The sequence below is a fragment of the Indicator indicator genome, chromosome 32 (assembly GCF_027791375.1).
Source record: "Indicator indicator isolate 239-I01 chromosome 32, UM_Iind_1.1, whole genome shotgun sequence".
In the NCBI taxonomy this organism is placed as follows: domain Eukaryota; kingdom Metazoa; phylum Chordata; class Aves; order Piciformes; family Indicatoridae; genus Indicator; species Indicator indicator.
In genome coordinates this window covers 3,628,622-3,642,755 of record NC_072041.1, presented here as the reverse complement: position 1 = coordinate 3,642,755, position 14,134 = coordinate 3,628,622, and the positions used below count along the sequence as shown (strand labels likewise).

Sequence of the window (14,134 nt, the reverse complement as noted above, 5' to 3'; positions counted from 1 at the left end):
CAGGGCAGACAGCAGCTGCCTGGGAAGGGCTTCAGAGGAGTGAGAAGTGCTGGTTCCCTTTTTTTTTTTTTTTTGGTTTTTTTTTTTTTTTTTTTGTTTTTTTGGCTGCACAATGAAGCATCACTATAGATTCAGGGAGAGCAAGGGCTGGGGAGATAAGTGATGCGTGTGGAGGAGGCTGGGACAGCTCTGGTCCCCAGCCCCTACAGGATGTCATGGAGTCCCCCCAGTTCTTCCTGTACAACCACAGGACCTGATCAGGAGTGATCAGACTGCTGGGGTTGGAAAGCCTGGTGTGGCATGGCTGGCTGGGACCTGCTGTGTGTGGCTGGAAGGGCAGCAGGAGAGTTCAGTGATGTGTTTTTGATTCTGAAGATGCCTCCATGCTTAGCCCCTAAATTCAGCTGTCTTCTCAGTCCTGCTGCAAACTCTGGCAAGCTGGGGTTATGGAATCATAGAATGGTTTGGGTTGGAAGGGACCTTCAAGATCGTCCAGTTGCAGCCCCCTGCCCTGGGCAGGGACACCTCTCACTGCACCAGGTTGCTCAAAGCCTCCTGCAGCCTGGTCTTAAACACTTCCAGGGTTGCTAGATGCTTGTCTGGGAGTGGGCTGTATTCCATTCCTCTTGTTTCTTGCCACATGAAGGCAGCACTGGAAGCTCTCCCTTTCCCTCCTGCCCCTGGGAAGATCCCTGTGAAAACTGGCAGGTTAACTGAGCTCTTTGCCAAAGCTGCTGATGGATTCCCAGCTCCCAGGTTGTGCTTTTGCTTCTTGGAGCCTTACTTATTCCTGAGGAATTTGGCTGCCCAGGCAGCAGCATCACCTGGGCAGCTGGTAGCCTGGAGTTGCTGCTTATCACTGTGTCCTTAATTTCATTTCTTTCTCCTCTCCCCCCTCCCTGGTTGCTGCCCTTATCTGAGCAGGGTTTTGTTGCTGCCGCCAGAGCTGTCAGGTGATCAGTTGCTCTTTGTTCTGACAGCAGCTTGTAGCACAAATGTAATCTTCTCCTACGCCTAATTGCCTCCCAGTCAGACCCTTAATTGCCAGCCAGCAGGTTCCCACCTCCACGGGAGGACCTGGGAAGGTGTCCATAGAATCAGAGAATTGTTAGGGTTGGAAGGGACCTCAAGGCTCAGCCAGTCCCAACCCCCCTGCCATGGACAGGGACACCTCACACTACAGCAGGTTGCTCACAGCCACATCCAGCCTGGCTGCAAAAACCTCCAGGGATGAGGCTTCCACCACCTCCCTGGGCAACCTGTGCCAGTGTCTCACCACCCTCATGGGGAAGAATTTCTTCCTAACATCCAATCTGAATTTCCCCATTTCTAGTTTTGTTCCATCCCCCCCAGTCCTATCCCTCCCCGACACCCTCACAAGTCCCTCCCCAGCTTTCTTGTAGCCCCCTTCAGATACTGGAAGAGCTTGGAGCAGAGAAGGGGTTAACTTTGTGTCCTAATCCCTAAATTCAGCGCGGAAGGACCCTCCCCAAGCTTTGCAGGTGGAAGGGTCCTGGACAGCATCCTGGGCTGGGCGCTGCGATGTCCCTGGCACGGTTAGGAGAGGGGTTCAGCTCATGCCAGAGGGGTGAGTCATGGAGGCCCCAGCAAGACAGATCTGGTTAGCTCTGCTGGCTCTTCATTTATCACGGGGCTCACGCAGCTGTCTCCTCGACACGGCGCGCTGGGAGCGAGCACAGGCGCCCGGCCAGGTCGGGCCAGGGGGAAGCTCCTGGCTCTGCAGGCTGCTGGGCTGTCACTCGATCCCTCTCCCCCGCGCCCTCTCCCTGCTGCTTCCTGGAAAAACTCTTTGAACAGAAGCATATGAGCCCCTCGGAGCAACGTGCCACCAGTGCACCCTGCCTCCCAGCTCCGAGGTACCCCCAGAATCACCAGGGCTCAGAGTGGGGTCCCACCGAGGTGCCCTCCTAACTTGGTGACTTAGCAGCAGGGCAAACTTTGCATCTCCTGCCTGCCTTCCTCTTTTGCTGGGGAACCAATACCCAGAGCTTGGGATGTGTCTGATTTAAGGCTCACACAGGCAAGTGGAGCGTAGAGAAAGAGTCAGTGGTGTCCATGGCCTTGCTGGGATACAGCCCTTCCCTTCTCCCCTGGGAAATCAGCCAAGCCCCAGAAACAGAAATGTTCTTCCCAAGTAAACTGCAGGGAGAGCTTTTTCTTTATGCAGGATCAGAGAATCATTAAGGTTGGAAAAAAACCTCTAAGATCATCCAGTCCAATCATCATCCAGATAGTGCAGCAGCACTCATGGTCTGCTGTGAGCAGGCCCTAGGGTTGTGGGACAGAAAAAAGAATTTTCCTATAAGCAGAGTGTAGGAAATAAGGGAACCCCCCAGCCCTGAGTGCTGCCTCCCTCCCAGGCCATCTCCTGCAGTGCTTGCTGCCTTCCCTTATCTTGCTGCACTGACAGTGAGCAGCTCCAGGTGCCTTGCAGCTGCTTCATGGCTGTGGGACTCTGGGCACCTGGAACAACAGATTCCACCTACAGAAACCAAGCAGATGGAAGAGCTGAGGGATCCAGGTGGAACCAGAGCAAAGAAACCCTTCCCACTAACTCCAGTGGAAAGCAAGCTGTGCTCAGGCAGCCTTGATCAGTCCTTTGGTCCAGTGAATTTGATTAGGATGACAGGAGGTCATCCATGGAGTTGGGACACCCTATGTGTAGGGTGGATTCTGCACCAACCCAGAAAACTTTCCTGAATCATAGAATGCATTGGGTTGGAAGACCCTCAGATGTCATCTTGTCCAACTACCCTGCATTCAGCAGGGACATCTTTAACTAGATCAGGTCAGCATCTCCCCCTGCTTAGGTAGGACATGCTTCCAGCAGTAAGCAAACCCCAGCTCCATGCTGGCATGGAGACCCAACAGCAAACAACCAGGCACCTGCCTAGGGCACCTTTCTGAAGGAACCCTCCTGGGAGGATGTTCTGGCAACATCTCTTCCAGGTATCACATCCCTACCTGCCACCAACTCCAATCTGTTTTTCCTGAATCCTTGGTACAGAACATCCAGAACCAAGAAAATCAGAAAGAAAACTTGGACCAGAGGTTCCCCAGCCTGTTCAAGAAGGGACGAAGGAAAATGGTTGTGAGGAATATGGGCAAAATGATCTACTACTCCAAGGTCAAGTTTAAGTTCCAGCACTGCCAGGTAAGCTGTGGCACCTGTTTGTGGGTGTGCCAGGCACAGAATGACTCTGCAGGGCTGGAAAGTGTCACTCTGGGCACTGTTGACTCATGGAGACTTCCTCAGGCTGCTGCGTGGCCCAGGGACTTCTGCTGCCATGCGGTGCCTGGGTACTGGCTGGCACCCACCAGCTCCTATCCCAGTGGGACCCTGGGCTGTGCTTCCATGCTCAGCTGCTGGGCTGGCAGCAGATCCACCAGCAGAGATGTGATGGTGGTCCTTGGATTGGAAGTGTGCAGGGATGAGGCTGAGATGCAGAGGGAAGCTGGGAGGAGGGAGAAGTGGTGAGCTAACCCCCAGAATGTGGCTGTTCTGCAGGAGGTGAATGACTGCTTCTTGGAGCTGTTCCAGTCTTACCTGTACTTCCAGTCTGTGGGCTCCAATGGGCTCACCTACCAGGTATGGCATCTCCTGGACACACTGGGGCAAGCACTGGGGGAATTGGGCAGGATGGCCAAGCTGAGGACACAGATGGGATGGGATGGGACAGGGCAGGAGGTTGCCACTGACCTCTCCTAGGTGATTTCTAGAGGAGGCCAACAGACACTGCAGCAATCAGCAGCTTTTGCAGGCAGGGAGCACAACCTGCTCAGCTGTTCCTGAGCTGGGTTACAGTGGGATTCTGAAGAACTGGGATATAGAAACTGGGCAGCCCAGTTTTGCTGGTGCTGAGCTTGGACTTCCAGTCTCCTGCAGCAAAGGGGCTTTAATTTTAGAGCTTGACTGCTGGCTGCCCCTCAAAATCACAGAATGCCAGGTTGAGAAGGCCCCCAAGGATCATCTGCTCCAACCTTTCTAGGTGACAACGGAGATGCAATGAGCTGGCCCAGCCCCCTGGCAAGCTGAGGCTTAAAGCTGCCCAGTGAAAGGGAATCCACTGCTTGCCTTGGGAGATGATTCCAGTGCCCAACTGTTCTCATGGGGAAACATTTTCTTCTGGAGTCCCATTGGAATCTCCTCAGCAGTAACTTGTCCCAATCACTCCTTGTCTTCTCCATTGGGACTCCTTGTAAAAAGGGAGTCTCCATCCTCCTGGCAGCCACCCTTGATGTGCTGCTCCATGACGATAAGGCCTCCCTTAAGCCTTCTCTTCTCAATGCTGGACAAACCCAGCTCTCAGCCTTTCCTCATATGGTAGGACTGCTAGACTGCTGGTGAATAGCTGTGTGTTGTCCTTGTGCAGGGGCTGCTGCCTTTAAAAGAGCTGAGTGTGTGTGAAGTCCCCACTGGGAAGAGCTCGGGGCAGGAGGATCACGCGTTCCGCATCGCAGGTGGGTGCCTCTCTGATTGCTTTGAACAAGGAGGGGAGGATGAATCACAGCTCTCCCTGTTCTTTGTCCTGCTCTGACCTAGTCCCAAAGAAGAATTTCACTGTGGAAAGGAATTGCAGAGAGCTGAAGCTCTTCCTCCCCAGCATTTGGACATTAGGAAGAAATCTTTCCAGTGAGGGTGGGGAGACACTGGAACAGGTTGCCCAGGGAGAGGTCATGATGTCCCCTCCCTGGAGGTGTTCAAAGCCAGGCTGGATGAGGCCTTGAGCAAACTGGGCTGGTGGAAGGTGACCATGGCAGGAGAGTTGGAATTAGATGATCTGTAAGGTCCCTTCCAACCCAAACCATTCTATGAGCCTATGAACTTGTGTCCTGGTCTGTGTGCTCTGGTGTCCTCTCTTAGAGAAAATTCTACAATGGCTCCTCCAAAAAAAAAAAAAAAACAAAAAGAAAAAAAAAATCACAGAAATGGTAAAATCCCACCCACCACCACCACCAAACCCCTGGTACCAACAACTCACTAATTTTAAGGACTGCTGAGTTGTGGTCTTGTTGCTCTGTACCAGGCAGGGGACTCTCCAGCCCTTTTTGGGAGCCTGCAAAACGAAGGCAAAACCTCTCCCAGGCATGACCTGTCAGGGGAGCCTGCAGTGGGGTGGGCAGACTTGTTCTGCTTGTATGAAAACATGCAGGAGTGTGGCTGGCTGGAAAATTGCCTCCAGCTTTGTTGGGTTCGTGTCCTGCTCAGGGAAAGAGCAAACCAAAGGCTTTGTGGCAGAGGGAGCTGTGATAGCAAGAAATCCTGGAGGCAGTGATGCTTGGGATTGCTGCCAGAGCAGTGGAGAAGTTTCCTGCTAGAGGGGGAGAAATCAAAGTGTGGAGGGGGTAAGAGCCTTGTCCATGGCCCCAGACAGGGTCAGGGGGGGAAGACTCTTGTCTCATGACTGTGAGACACAAAGGATTTTCTTGAGAAATCCTGTGGCACCAGTAGTTCCCCTTGATCTGCACTCCCTGGGGGAGTTCAGTACGTCAGAAGATCCCAGCACCATCGCTGGAAGTGGACAAGAGGTGATGGGAACAAACTTCACACATAAGAAGTTCCATCTAGACATGAGGAGCAACTTCTTTGTTTTGAGGGTGGTGGAGCACTGGAGCAGGCTGCCCAGAGAGGTTGTGGAGTCTCCATCTCTGGAGTCTAAACCCACCTGGACACCATCCTGTGCAGCCTGCTCTAGGTGACCCTGCACTGGCAGGGAGGTTGGATTGGATAATCTTCAGAGGTCCCTTCCAGCATTCTGTGATTCTGTGGAGGTAGAGTGCAAGGACAAAGCCCAGCAGCTTGCAGAGCTGTCCCTTGGTGCACTGGCATGGAGAATGACTTTGTGGTCCCTGCCTTGCACAGCCTCTGGTGCTGGAGAGGTTGCTGAGCACCTTGAGTTACCTCTGCAGCTTTAGTGTTCATAGAGATTTCGGTGGGAATTGAACTGCTGCTGCTTCTTTCTTGCTTCTGATGTTCCTCTGGAAGCATTCACCAGGAAAGAGGAAGAACAGGGCAGAAGAAAAGAGCACGAGGGCTGGCAGAGGTTGCTCAGCATGGCTGTGTCATGGTCCTGCTGCAGACGTGCCCCTGGGGCTGAGGGAAATGGCAGCAGAGGAGTGAGCAGCAAGCAGCCTTTCAAGCTCTGCTTCACAGCCTCCCCAGCTGCTCCTTGCATGAGCTTCAGGCTTGGGCAGGAGTTCCTTTTCTCATTTTCCCTTCCTTTGGGGCCCAAGTTAGATGTGGTAAGGTGAGCAGTCCTCAGGATATGTCTCTGAGAGGCTGGCCTGAGCTGGCAGAGCAGGCAGTGCCACGGCGAGGGTCATGCCCTGCCAGCAGAACTCCTGCTGTCTCTAGAAGGGCTGGGATTGCCCAGAGAACTCCTGCCACAATCTCCAGATAACACCAGCACCTTGAGACCCTCCCAGCTGCTCTATAAAGTAGGGAATCACTTTATCATCTCCAGCCCAAGAAAGGAAATCCTTCTTGGGATCTCAATCCCAGGAGAAGGAAATCAAAGCAAAAGGAGACAAGAGAGGCACAGTGGAACATGGACACTTGGATGCCCAGGAATCATAGACTCACAGAACTGTTTTGGTTTGAGAAGTCCTCTGAGATCATCCAGTCCAACCATCAACCCAACACCCCCAGAATCACAGAGCTATTTTGGTCTGAGATCAGATCATCCAGTCCAACCATCAACCCAACACCCCCAGAATCACAGAGCTGTTTTGGTCTGAGATCAGATCATCCAGTCCAACCATCAACCCAACACCCCCAGGGCCACCAAACCATGGCCCCAAGTGCCATGGCCACACATTTTGTGAACACCTCCAGGGATGGGGACTCCACCACCTCTCTGGGCATCCTGTTCCAATCCCTGACCACTCTTGCAGCAAAGCAATTGTTCTTAATCTCCAACCTAACCCTGCCCTGCTGCAACTTGAGGCTGTTTCCTCTTGTTCTATCACCTGATCCCAGGGAGAAGAGACCAATCCCCACTTCACTCCAAGCTCCTTTCAGGGAGTTGTAAAGAGCAATGAGGTCTCCCCTCAGCCTCCTCCAGGCTGCACACCCCCAGATCCCTCAGCTGCTCCTCACCAGCCCTATTCTCCAGACCCTTCCCCACCTTCATTGCCCTCCTCTGGAGCCACTCCAGCCCCTCTGTGTCCTTCTTGTAAACGAGTGGCACTGAGCACCTATTTACTGTAATGGACCTGAATGGAGTGACTCAGGGAAGTGCCTGCCTCAGTTTCCCCACCCCTGCTGTGTCTGTGTCAGTGCATTTCCTGGCAGGCAAAGTCTCTGCTAACTGTTGTTGATAAATAAATCAGGAATTATGGGATGAAAGGCTCCACGGAAGGGCAAAGTACCCTGCTTGTGCAGTGGCCTTGCTTATCTGCATGCTTCCAAGCCCTACAAAGCCTGAGCAGGCACTGAGTGTGGCTTATTCTGAGCTCCCTGGTAAATTATTACTCACAGCACACGTTCTGCCCCTGCCAGACAGCACTGGGTCATGGCTGCAGCGAGGAGCAGAGGGTGTGTGAGGCTGTTTTGCTCGTGCTAGTAAGCAAATGATAGCTGGAAACATGAAAATCAACAAGATATGGGGGCTGGCCCTCCCTTCCAGAGTATGTCTGAGAGCAGCTTCAGCTTGTCTGGCACAGGTTCTGTTTGGTGAAGCAATGAGTAAACAGTGTCAGAAAGCTGCCCACGTTCTGCATCTCGAGTGGCAAAGTGAAACTAGGAAGAGGCATGAAACTGTTGAGTTGTTGGGCTGGCTGCAGCTGCACCTTGGCATGGTCTCTGCCTACACAGAGAGGGTTTTTCTGGGGAGGACTTGTAAAGGTAAAACCAAGAAGGCTGGAGAGGGACTTTTTACAAGGGCTTGAGGTGATAGGATGAGGGGAGGAATGGATTGGAGTTGGAAGAGGAGAGATTTCGTTTGGAGATGAGGAGGAAATTCTTTAGAGTGAGGGTGGGGAGGCACTGGAACAGGTTGCCCAGGGAGGTTGTGGATGCTCCATCCCTGGAGGTGTTCAAGACTAGGCAGGGTAAGACCTTGAGCAGCCTGGGCTGGTGGGAGGTGTCCCTGCCCATGGCAGGGGGTTGGAACTGGATGAGCTTTAAGGTCCCTTCCATTCTGTCGATTTCGAGCTTGACTTTTGTACTTTCTTTGATTTCTGTTCCTGGCCTGCTTTTGGACTGAAAGATGACTGGTGGTCAGAGCTGCCTGAGCAGGCAGTGAGAAGATGGTGGAGCAGTCCCTGCTGAGTTGCTCCCTGGTGTGTGGCAATGTTCTCAAGGTAGTGGCAGGAAGGACTGGAGGTGGTGGAGTCACCATCCCTGGAGGTGCTCAAGGACTGTGTGCCCATGGCACTTCAGGATGTGGTTTAATGGCCATGGTGGTGTTGGCTTGGTGGTTGGACTCGATGATCTTAGAGGTCTTTTCCACCAGAAACAGCTCTGTGATGCCAGCAGAGCAATGCTCTCACAGGCACCCCATGGTGTGATCTGAGCATAACAGCTCTGGCCAGCTAATTCCTTATTGATGCTGCAACCTGTGCCCTTATCTGCTCAGCTCATCTTGTGTCTTGCATTCCTAGGTCCTCTGCTGAATCCCCTTATCATCTTCTGCCCTACTGAGTCAGACCTGAAGCAGTGGCTTTATCACCTGGAGAAGCAGATCCAGCTGAATGGAGGGAACCTTGGCTTGCCCTTCCTCTCCCAGGTTAGTGTCTCAGGCTGGTGACACACTGTGGGCTCAGAGCTGCAGGGCTGAAGTCTTAAGAGGCCAGGCTGGATGAGGCTTTGAGCAACTTGCTCTAACGAGAGGTGTCCCTGCCCATGGGAGCAGATGATCTGTGAGGTCCCTTCCAACTGAAGCCATTCTGTGGTATGGGGGTTGGGGTGGATGCTGCACTGCTCCTGCTGCCTCAGTGGGAGGGATGATCTCTCTCTCAGCCATTTTCACCACACTCCTTAGGTGCTCACCTAACACCTTCCCCTTCCAGAATCATGACTGAGTGCCCCCTGGGGTACCTCCAGCCTGGAGAGGTTGAACAGAGGGCTGGGGATGGAAAGGGAGAGGGGCTCCTGGTCCATTTCCAAATGCTTCTTGCCATGCTTTCTGCTCTTTCCAAATGCTGGAAGGAAATGTGAAGTTAAGTCCTGGCCTAATCCCTGTTTTCCAGGCCAGCTGCTTGGGTGCTTCACTACACCAGCCAGGGAGCTGCCCCTCTGGCATGGTGCACAGGGGTTTGGTGCCACTCAAAGCACTGCCAGCAGCTGCTGGGGCTGTGCACAGTCTGTAATTCAACCCTTGACATGTTCTTGCCTGGGAACACCTCTGCCTGTGGAGGAGCCATGTGTCTTCAGATGGTCTTAGCTCTGCAGTGAGTTTGGGGTTGCAGCCTGAATGTCCAGCCCAGAGGTGCTCTGTGCTGCTGAGACCTGACTGCAGCTCGCTGCATTTCTGCTGCCTGTGTGCTCACAGCTCCTGATGCTGGAGCCTGCCCTTTGTGCTGCCTCCTGCAAGGGAAGGGAGCAGAAAGAAAAGCTTTGGATGAGGGCATGGCAGGGTGTGGGTGCTGAAAGGGAGACCTGTGACCCAGAGGTGCCACCACCACAGGCTCTGAAGGGTCAGAGGTTTGGGTCTGGTTCAGAGAGGTTCTCACACAGTTGGTTGCTTGTGCAATTACCCAGGGTTTACAAAACATTTGGAGGAGGAGGCTGGGACTGGAGCCTAGAAACCAGGAGCAGTTTGAAGAGCTCTGCCTTCTCTTCCAGTCTCTGTGGGGTGTTCTACTTCCCTCCCTGTCCCATCTCCTTGCTCGTGAAACAGGAATGCCCCTTTGGAAGGCAGTGAAGAGATGATGCTGGTGCCAAGCAAGGTTATTCAGTCCCAGCTGGACAAGTGACTCCTGTACAGATTGGTTTACTCCTTCCTGCCTCTGCCACACTTAAAAAGTCTCCTGAGATGGGGTCCTGCACTAGCTAAGCTCTTAGGGGAGGACTTATCTGCCCTGCTTCTCACTTCTGCTCCTGTCCCTGGAAGGAGTGGAAGCAGAGCTCCATGGGGAAGGAGGAGCTGCGGTGGTCTGTGCAGAACATGCCTGTCCAGGAGTGGAGAGGGACCCAGAGGGAGTCCCTAGGTGATGTCCTCTGTGTTTCCAAAGTGAAGCTTCAGCATCTGCCTTTCCAGGTAGGACACACCTCTGGGGAGCAACCTCCTGTCAGCCTGGCTCAGGGAAGGGAAGTGGATGGGGAGTGAGTGGTGCAGCCTCCTGCCCACCTGCTGCCACTGCTCCAGGGGGTCCACAAAGGGTCATCTTGCCCCAACCCAGTAAATGGGATCAGGTTTGTGCTCCTATGGCCCAGCACTGGTGCTTGGGGACAGCACTTGCAGGACAAGGCTGGCAGCTGGAGCAGACAGCAATCTCCAGTGGAGCTCTGTTGAAGGGAAGCAGCAAAAAACAGCCTTGGGCTGCTGTCAGAGAGACAAACAAAACCTCAAACAATCAAGCAAAAAGGGCTCTGCAGACCTGAACCCTCTTGCTCTTTCCTTTGCAAGGAGCAGCATGACAGGCTCCTGGTGCTGTACCCATCCACACTGGTGATAGTCTCTGAAGAGCACAACAGCCTCTGTTTTAAGGTAAGAGACTTGGGGTTGCTCAGCCTGGACAAGAGAAGGCTCCAGGAAGACCTTCTGGTGGCCTCTCTGTGCTTGAAGGGGGATGTCAGAAAGCTGGGGACAGAGTTTAGAGCAGGGCCTGCTGTGCCAGGACAAGGGGTAAGGGTTTGAACTAAAAGAGGGAGATTTGGACTGGAGAGAAGGAAGAGATTTTTTTTTTTTTTTTTCTATGATGAGGGTGGTGAGAGCCTGGCCCAGAAAGGTGGTAGAAACCCCATCCCTGAGGCAATTGCACGTCAGGTTGGTTGTGGCTCTGAGCAAGCTGCTCTGGTTGGGGATGTCCCTGCTGACTGCAGGGGGCTGGGCTGGGTGAGCTTTAGAGCTCTCTTCCCACCCAAAGCAGTCTGTGGTTCTGAGTTCATCTGGAGCAGCTTCCTGCCCTCTCTCTCCCATCCCCAGCAGCTATTGCAGCACTCCTTTGGCTCCCTGCTCCCCTCCACCTGGATTCCCTTGTGCTCCTCGTGTTGCCAAGGGCTTTCCCTCCTCACTGCTCCCTTGCCAGCTGGCAGGTCAGCAGGCAGAGGGATGGTGCAAGCTATCTTCCCATGAGAAACACCTTGCCCTCCTACAAAAGCCTGGGGGAAAGGAGCTGGCTGCCAAAGAATCTGAGTCTCTGGGAGGAGGGAGGCTGGCATGTTGCTGGGTGGTTATGCTGGCACTGAGCCTGGCTTGCTTGCTTGAGACAGGAGCTGGAACAGCCCCAGAGAGTGCCTCTGGGAGGGCTTTGCTTCCCAGGCTCTGTGAGACCACTTGCAAGCAGGCAGCACATCTGGGGCTGGTGGCAGCAGGGAGAGGCTGCTGCTGGGGCACTGGGGAGAGGGCAATGGGCATGAACTGGAACCCAGGAGGTTCCATTTGAACATGAGGAACAACTTCTTTGCTGGGAGGGTGCTGGAAGCCTGCAGCAGCTGTCCTGAGAGGCTGTGGAGTCTTTTTCTCTATTCCAACCCCCTCTGGCCATGGTGATCCTGGGCAAGCTGCAGTGGGTGCCCTGCTCTAGCAGGGGGGTTGGACTGGGTGATTCCCAGAGGTCTCTTCCAACCTCTACCATTCTATAATTCTATGATGGAGACCTGAGTGCCCCAGGGGATGTGAGATGAGCTTCTGCAAGCCCACTGCTGGGTCTGTGCTTGTAGGAGCAAGGCTGGGAGCCTCAGCATGGGTGGGCAGTGGCACATTCACATTGCCTGCAGCCTGACTCTCCCTTAAGCATGACTGCCAGCAGCCACCTTAGACATCACTGCACTGGTTACTGAACAGCCCTGTGCTTCCTGCCCCTGTTTTCCCATGCTAGCACAAATGTGCCAGAAAGAGCTGTGACCTGTCTGTGAACCTGCACATGCAGCATCACCAGCACATGGCAGAGCAGTGCTGAGCTGCTCCTGCTCTTGAGCAGCATCCTTCTTAGTCACTGGGAGAGGAAGCAGGGACAAGGAAGCCCCACAGAGACAAAGGCTTGTGAAATACAGTGTGAATTAAGGCTGCATCTCAAATATTAGGTTCAGGTTTGGGGCTCTTGCTCCAAAAAGGACACAGAGGGGTTGGAGTGTGGCCAGAGAAGGGCAACAAAGCTGGGGAAGGGTCTGGAGAACAGGGCTGGGGAGAAGCAGCTGAGGGAACTGGGGTTGTGCAGCCTGGAGAAGAGGAGGTTGAGAGGGAGACCTCATTGCTCTCTATAACTCCCTGCAAGGAGGTTGGAGCCAGGTGGGGGTTGGTCTCTTCTCTCTAGTAACAGATGATAGAACAAGAGGAGATGGCCTCAAGCTGTACCAGGGCAGGTTTAGGATGGACATTAGGAACAATTTCTTTGCTGCAAGAGAGGTCAGGGATTGGAACAGGCTGCCCAGGAAGGTGGTGGAGTCTCCATCCCTGGAGGTGTCCCAAAAAACACATGGGCATGGCACTTGGGGGCATGGTTTAGTGGGCAGAAGTTGGGACTGAATGATCTCAGAGGGCTTTTCCAACCTTAATGATTCCATGAGTCTGTGTGAACTCAGTGGGGTTCTTCTTCCCACCATTTCCCCATGTCCACATCAGGCCCTCAGCCACACAAGGGCTGCCTGTGGAAGAGCTCCCCAGCTCACCTCCCTGGTCAGATAGCTGCTCCAGGAAGGGGTGTGAGGAGATCTGTGCCAGTCAGAGCTCTCCCCCATCCCCACAGCAAGTGTGGAAGGTGTTTCCCAGCAGCTGGTGGCTTGTGTGACACACCTCAGCCAGAGCTCCCTTTCGGGAAGGTGTTGCTGGCAGTTCCTGGGAAGGGGCCCTTGGGTTGGGCTCCCAGCTGAAGTCATCTCTTTTGAAACCTGAGGCAGATCTCTCTGCCCTGTCCCTGCAGCCTTCCCTTCCCACGGTGGCTGAGCCTTGGTCCCTGGGCGCCCGGCTCGCTGGAGGCGATGGCAGAGCTGCTGCAGGGGGTGCAGGCAGGAGGTGATTCACCAGCCTGTGACACTGCTCTGGGAACCTGATTTTCCACAGGCATGTCAGGGCACAGGAGCCTTCTCCCAGGGCTTCTGCAAATTAACTTCCCTTCCCTGCCAGCAGAAGCTGAGCCCTGCAATTTGTGGCTGAAGGAACAGCCTGGCCCTTTTCTTCTGCAGCTTCACACAAACCACAGCAGCTGCTGCTGCCAAGTCTGTGTGGGACAGGGATGGGGAAAGCAGGGGCTGAGCCTGCTGGGATGGGGCTCACCCAAAGCAGCAGGATCTGGCTCACAACTGGTGGGAAAAGGCTCTGGATGAAGGAGTAGGCTCTGGGTAAATCAGTAAAGGAGAAGCTGCTGTCAGGGGCTCTGGATGGAGAGGATCTTCTGCAGCCAACTTGTCTTATCTGCAGGATGCTGCTGTGCTTCCCTAGGTGGGACTCACAGAATGGTTTGGGTTGGAAGGCACCTTGGACAACTCCCTGAAAGTCAGCTGGGTGTTGGTCTCTTCTCCCTAGTATCAAGTGATAGGACACAAGGAAATGGCCTGAAGTTGCACCAGAAAAGGCTTAGCTTGGACATGAGGAAGAATTTCTTTGCCAAAAGGGTTGCCAAGTCCTGGCCCAGGCTGTCCAGGGCAGTGGTGGAGTCTCCATCCCTGGAGGGGTTTCAAACCCTTGGAGATGTGGTGCTGAGGGCCATGGCTTAGTGCTGGGTTAACAGTTGGACTTGGTGACCTTAAAGACCAAAACCATTGCATGATTCCATTCTATGATTCATGAAAGCCTCTGTGGAAGGAGATTTCTGTCCAGCTTTGTGGTCCTCATCCTGCTTCTCTCCCCCAACAGGGTGAGCTGCCACTCAATGCCATCCAAGTGCTCTTTGAAGAGAATGAGAAAACCTCCTTTTTAATAGAAGGTGAGAGTCTGGGGTGCCAAGGGCTGTGCTGGAAGCAGCCTTGGGGGTCTCTGATGGCTGCTTTCAAGGTCAGCACCCAAGCTCT

At 53.9% G+C, this 14,134-nt stretch overlaps 1 protein-coding gene across 1 annotated transcript in view; it reads left to right on the top strand.

Annotated features, from left to right (window-relative positions):
• The window catches only part of PLEKHN1 (pleckstrin homology domain containing N1), a 28,408-nt gene that overhangs the window by 5,230 nt on the left and 9,044 nt on the right, over window positions 1–14,134 (top strand). The window contains exons 3-9 of the mRNA XM_054394837.1: window positions 3,029–3,175; window positions 3,530–3,610; window positions 4,395–4,482; window positions 8,626–8,756; window positions 10,080–10,223; window positions 10,593–10,673; window positions 13,980–14,049. Coding sequence (XP_054250812.1) covers window positions 3,029–3,175; window positions 3,530–3,610; window positions 4,395–4,482; window positions 8,626–8,756; window positions 10,080–10,223; window positions 10,593–10,673; window positions 13,980–14,049 — 742 coding nt within the window. The remainder of the gene's footprint in view (window positions 1–3,028; window positions 3,176–3,529; window positions 3,611–4,394; window positions 4,483–8,625; window positions 8,757–10,079; window positions 10,224–10,592; window positions 10,674–13,979; window positions 14,050–14,134) is intronic.